This window comes from Chiloscyllium plagiosum, chromosome 24 (genome assembly GCF_004010195.1).
Source record: "Chiloscyllium plagiosum isolate BGI_BamShark_2017 chromosome 24, ASM401019v2, whole genome shotgun sequence".
Lineage (NCBI taxonomy): Eukaryota > Metazoa > Chordata > Chondrichthyes > Orectolobiformes > Hemiscylliidae > Chiloscyllium > Chiloscyllium plagiosum.
Window position 1 is genome coordinate 31942279 of NC_057733.1, and position 6469 is coordinate 31948747.

Here is a 6469-nt window from a genome sequence, read left to right on the forward strand (position 1 = left end):
CCTTTGTGGGGTAAGTCTCCAAATAGCGCACACACACACACACACAGCCAGACACACAATCTTTCAATGCAACTTTTTGACAGGTTCCACCTCTGCCCTGTACAGGACAGTGTTGGTCAGATTATCTGGGGAAGGAGGGGATTTAGGGTACACCCCTCTGTAGAACTCCAGGGAAAGTGTGGGGAGAGGGAGAGGGCGGGAGATCAGTATTTTGGAGACGGTGCTTGTTTAATCATTGTAAACAAAAGACGCGATCACTGTTGGAAAAAAGTCGTTGATGTAATGTTTCTATTGAGACCTCGAGATCCCCTTCAGATAATCCAATTTTCGGATAATTGGTATTCAGATAATCAAGGTTCCTCTGTATCCAGTTTATATCTGCTTAAAGCAACCAGAAAAGTTAGCGTCTGGGCTACCTTCTTGAAATGTTTTGAGGGGGTCTGGCCTGGTCCACAACAAATTAGTCAGTGCTCAGTAATGAGATGCATCAGTCTCCATATAAGATGTGAGGGGAAAATCACAAAACATTTTCTCAATATTGACATACTTACTTTTTAATTCACTCCATCTATTTAATTTGCTTTCAACGGAAATTATGGCCTCGTGGTATTATCACTAGACTATTAATCCAAAAACTCAGCTAATGTTCTGGGACTGTGGGTTCAAATTTGAATTCAATTAAAATAAAAGTCTAGAATTAAGAATCTACCAATGACCATGCAATCATCGCTGGTTGTTGGAAAACCCTATCTGGCCCCTCAATGTCCTTCAGGGAAGGAAATCTGTCAATCTCACCTGGTCTGACCCACATGTGTCTCTCGACCAACAGCAATGTAGTTGATTCTCAACTGCCCTTTGAAATGACCCAGCAAGCTACTCAGTTCAAGGGCAGCTAGGGAGGGGCAATAAATGCTGGGCCAGCCAGCAATGTCCATGTCCCATGAGTAAATTTAAAAATAATTATTTCTCTCCTTTCTCAGCATTGCTTATGATGCACCAGGGAAGGGAATATTCTGCCATGTATTTTTTATTGGTCACTCAATTCAGTAATGCCACAAAGAATTGTGTTCTCACCTCTGACCTTCTTCTGTACAGCCAGCCCTCTCCCATTGGCATTTCTCTGATAGATGATGCTGGGTGGGGTACTGACAACCTCCAGCACTTGAAGGTCACTTTCACCTATACAAAGCAACAGCGACAAACAACTTACTACTTTCACACAAATAAAGTAACCATGAACTAACATATTACCATCTGAGTCCTGATGAAGAGTCACTGCACTGGAAATGTTAACTCCCCACAGATGCTGCCAGATTTGCTGAATTTCACAAGCAATCTCTGTTTTGTTTCAAATCTCCAGCATCCACAGTTTTTTGTTTTATTATAAATATATTACCACACCATGATAGCTACAGGAAGAATAATTTGGTTTATATATTTTTTAAATTTAAAAATATAAATTAAAATGGAAATAGGACTACTATATAACTGAAATACCTCGGAAAGTTTTACAACCTGGAAAAATCAAGTGGTTTATATTTTGCACAGCTATGCAGGACAATGTTGTTTTTGAGGTATCAGTGAAATACCTTGAGACATGGTAACAACTAAAGTCCTTGAGTTAAGGTTATTCCATCTAATGACAATCCCCAATTGGTTGCAAGTACAAAGGCAGCCAGAGACATCCAGAGTCTGTGAGCAGAAAACATTTCCTTCTCTTTAGCTGATTGTAGAGAAAAGACAGCACAACCAAAAAAGCTTACATAAAATAATTCTAACAATATCTAGGTCCATCGGATCATTCGAGTGAAGAATGATTGTGTTCCATAGCTTTGCTTTACAGAAAGCAGTATGTGATCAGTGCTAAAATTTCATGAGGAACTGTGTGACATAGCCTAACCAACCCTTGAAATCTGGATTGTTGATATTCAGAGTTTTGTTCCCTGTCGTTTTTTCAACCAGAATACCAGTGTCAAAACATCTTTTGTCTGTCTTAATTGTGAATGAGTATGTAGGCTGTGGGGGTTGTAAAGAGACACAGTTTAAATTATATGGTAGTAGATTAGGAATCTTTTCTCTGACAAAGTTTTGAATGTGACTATAAGTAGTTATATTCTGTTAATAGTGGAACATGGTGTGAATTGTTCTTGTCCTGAATAGCAGTCAGTCAGGCAAATTGGTCATCTTGGTGGTCTAAATGTTTTTACATGTTTTTGACAGCTTGTGGAACAGTGAGACATACTTCCTGCTATGTCATGACTTTACCATAAACGTCCAACTTACCTGCATAATGATTGATAGGAAATTTCACTTTCCCAGGCCTGTGTGTTGGATTTCTATGTATCCGTAACTGACATTGGCCATTGACGTTAAATCTATTATCTGAAATACTCTCCAATGGTTGGAAGCGGGATGAAATGTTCTTAGGATGGGGTAACTGGGAAGATAATAAGAAAGTAAGATCATTGCAAAATTGCATCAAAGTCAGGCATAAGGTACAGAAAACAGCAAAGAGGACAAATGAGATTTAATCTTTTGGAAAGATAATATTTACATTAACTTACTGTCCTCAGTACTGCCAAATATATTTACTCCAATCTCAACTTATGCTAAAATCAAATTATTGGTTTTATGGCAGCAGTGAACGGGAAATGACTAAATTCAATGACATTTATGGCTTCTATTCACAGTTGTAAAGTTTCTGATATTATACCACACAGAATATGCTAGGTATGGAAGTGAACTTGAGATATTTTAAAAGCATTAATGTGCATAAAATCTGTTTTTTTACTATTTGAAATGCAATCACAAATTTTAACTGGCATTATTGTCAGGGAAATGCATCCCACAGTATAATTTTTTATGTTTGTGTTCAGAGCATTAAATCACGATTCTCAAATGTTGCTTGTAAAGAGTTTATTCAGTTTATAATACCAATAAAACTCCAACTTTTCAAAAATAATCAGTGATCAATGCGGAAAAATACACAACCGAGCTATTGTTGCAGATTGTTCAACACAATTCTCTAATAGGGTTAGGTTGTCAATGTTTAATGTCATGAATACATTACCAATTTAAAGGGCATGTTTTAGTATCAAACACTGATCTATTTACATTATTATTGATGCATTTTATTTCAGCCAGAATTTGTGAATCATCAAATGTGCACTCAGAAAGACAAGAATAAAGAACAAATTTTAATTTACTTCTGTATAATCAAAATACCAACCCCTTGACCGTTAACCTCAAAAGACCTTGATCTTCTTTTCTTCCGCTTGGCTTCTAATGTGTCCTGCCTTCTACTTGCCTTTTTGTTTTCCTTTTTATAGGATTGAGACCAGTCATGGTGGCTTTCTTCCTTGTTAGCCTGCACATGGTTGATCACCTCACCAGTACTGGTGGACAGATTGTCCTCACTAGCAGCATGTTTTATAAGTTGACCCTGTTGGTTTCTATACAGTGTCAGTGATAGTTCAGGAATGCCTCTATAAAATGATTCTTCATTTTCCTTCATCGAATGCAGGGAAATGCTTGTTTTCTCCTTCATGGGTTCCAGAATGTGTAGCCTGTTGTCATTTTCCAGAGCTTTTGAACGTCGTCTTGCAGCTTTGACTGCGATGTTCTTGGTGCCCGTCAACATCTGCTTGCGTTCTATTGAAAATGGAACTCATTAATTATTTCAGTACAGCAATAATCTTAAAGTACTGTTAAAGTATATTGCATTCGTAACACAAGGACTGGCAATCTTTAAAACAGATAATAGCCCGTGTTATTCCGAAGGCCAGAGAGTCACTGGAAGAGCATTGACTGGAAATGTGTGTTGGGGATTCTGTGGAGCCCCAAATGTAGCTGACTGCATGGAAATTCCTGGGAAATTGAAGATTCTGATGTGTAGTTTCACTGCAACTAGAACCTTCTGAAAACAAAACCCCTTAACATCTGAAAATACAGAGGGTTCAGCTTCCACTAAATTCACAGTCACTCTGGAAGTACTAGATGATTAGAAACCTATGCAACTCCCAGGCAATTATTTAGTTGACCCCAGCTCAACACAAGTACTTCATCTACACCCTTACACCTTCAGGGCCCTTTGATAACCATCATCTGTCCTAATTAGACATCCCCCGCCCCCGAGCACAACACAATTCCATCCCCCACACTTAGTACCTGACAATTCCTCTGCCGCTGGCCTGACCTATAGGACACAACATTTGCTTCCAATCCTCTGTTGGCACCCCACTCACCAGCTGGCCCTGGAAATCACCATCACTGCCAGCCTGATCCCCCAGTAGCCAACAAACCCCTGTCCTCCAGCTACTGCACCATGATACCTTGCCTCTGCCCTCGACACAAACCCCTGCTGGGCCCTGACAATCACCTCTCCCAGCCATACTCTTGAATTAATGGCCATCCTAAACCTTCACTTGCACACTTACATTTCATAGCAGCTGTCAAAGTGGCTGCTGGATATTTAAATCCCAGGACATGACTGCTGCAAAAGAGGGTATGGTTTGACCTCATAGAATCATATAAACAAACAGTACTGAAGAGGTCCTTCAGCCCACCAGGCCTATACTGCTGAAGCTACAGTAAATCTTTCCACTTTTCAAATCTTTGCCTTGCATATTATTTCAAGTGCTCACTTTTCAAAGGTTGTGAGGGTTCCTCTCTTTCCTATCATCCCAGGTGGTGCATTCTGAATTCCCAGCACCCTCTGGGTGAAAGATATTTTCCTCAAATCCCCTCTGAACTTCCTGTCTTTCATCTTAAAATCATACTCCCTTGTTATGGACCATTTGACTAAGGGGTACAACTGCTTTATATTCTTCCTGTCCCTGCCTCTCATCATCTTATACATCCCTGTCAGGCTCCCCTCAATCTTCTCTGCTCCAATGAAAACAAACCAAACTCATCCAGTCTTTATTCACAGCTGAAATTCTCCATCCCGGACAACATCCTGGTGAATCTCCTTTCCACCCTTGTAGTCCAATCACATCCATCGTATTTTGTGGCGACCAGAACTGCACATGGTACTCCAGCTGTAGCCTAACTAAAGTCCTGTACAACTTCAACACAACCTCCTTGCTCTTATAACCTATACCTCATCTGATAGAGGTAACTATCCTAATAACATGTTCTGCCATCTTCATCGATTTGTGGACAAACACCCCAAGATCCCTCTGTTCCTTTGAACATCCGTAATGTCCGGCCATTCATTCAGTACTCCCATAACTATTCTGCATTATGTATTTATTTCAGCAATGCTCCATAATGCTACTGACCAGAATTGCTAGTGGGTTGTTCTTTCCTTCCAGCTGGTAATTTTATGTAGCAGAATGGATTCCAGCCAATATGGAGGGAGGCAGCTTCTAATAAAATTTAACTGCACTGCACTAAACCAACCAAAAGGAAATGGAGTCAAAAATGAAAAAAGAAGATGTTTTCAGGGTATTAAATAAATAATTGCATGAAGTGAGAATGGTCAAGATTGAGGAACCTACTCTAGGTGGAGAGAGAACACTTGCCAGGTTTTCTCTGCTTCTCAATGCTTAGTAACCTTATTACAGCAATCCCACTTACGAAACAAAAGCCAGGGGCACCACAGCACATAGAGAAATCAGTCAGTCTTCTAGCTGCCCATTGTTTAACTAAAGATGGGAGAGTCAAGGGGCTAAGATTCCTGTTGGTTGTGTCAGTAGTGGGAACTTGGGCACTGAACAGAAAGTGTCCAATAGCATAATCAGAAGTTTGTATCTCATAATAGCCCTCCCTACCACTTTACCCTGCTCTCTGTTGATACCTTCTGGTGGTGAGAGAAAAATCTGGATAATCATTTTCATCTTTCAACTGAGTTAGGACATCAGGAACCCCAAGGTGAGGAAGAGGTCACCAGGTGCCAACCTGCTCTCTTTTTGCAGCCATTTCTCTTCATATTGCTCTCCCAGCAAGAGAACCATCAACCTGGTTCAACACTAACTATGAACGAGCCATCCAAAATATATCACGGCTACAAAGTTCCACATTGAGTCTTCATACCTTTGAGGAACTCTGTCCGGCTGTGTCGGTTATCTGCAAAATTCTCCGTGCTATCAGGTGATGAGTTTAAATGGCTGCTGGCACTGCTCATCTCACTAAAGCTCACCAGACTCTCCTGTTGATTTGTCTGAAGGAAGATTTGCAGTGGAACAAGTAAAAGATTTAATATTTAATTCGCGTTTTGTTTGTATCACTTTATTATACAATATGATCCAAAGTAAAAACTGCATGCAATTCTAGTCTCCTTCCTCTCGGAAGGATGTTGTGAAACTTCAAAGGGTTCAGACAAGATTTACAAGGATGTTACCAGGGAGTATTTGAGCCAAAGGGAGAGGCTGAACAGACTGGGGCTGTTTTCCCTGGAGCATCAGAGGCTGAGGGGTGACGATATAGAGATTTATAAAATCATGAGGGGCATGGATAGGATAAATAG

General features: G+C 40.1%; 1 protein-coding gene across 6 annotated transcripts in view; it reads right to left on the reverse strand.

The window, feature by feature from the left end:
* The window catches only part of kif19 (kinesin family member 19), a 230757-nt gene that overhangs the window by 7465 nt on the left and 216823 nt on the right, over positions 1 to 6469 (reverse strand). For 4 of the 6 annotated variants that reach the window (XM_043714732.1, XM_043714728.1, XM_043714733.1 and 1 more), the window contains 4 exons: positions 6037 to 6163; positions 3230 to 3651; positions 2284 to 2437; positions 1075 to 1179 (listed from right to left, as the gene is read on the reverse strand). In XM_043714732.1, coding sequence (XP_043570667.1) covers positions 1075 to 1179; positions 2284 to 2437; positions 3230 to 3651; positions 6037 to 6163 — 808 coding nt within the window. The remainder of the gene's footprint in view (positions 1 to 1074; positions 1180 to 2283; positions 2438 to 3229; positions 3652 to 6036; positions 6164 to 6469) is intronic. The other 2 variants (XM_043714731.1, XM_043714729.1) reach the window with 2 other exon arrangements.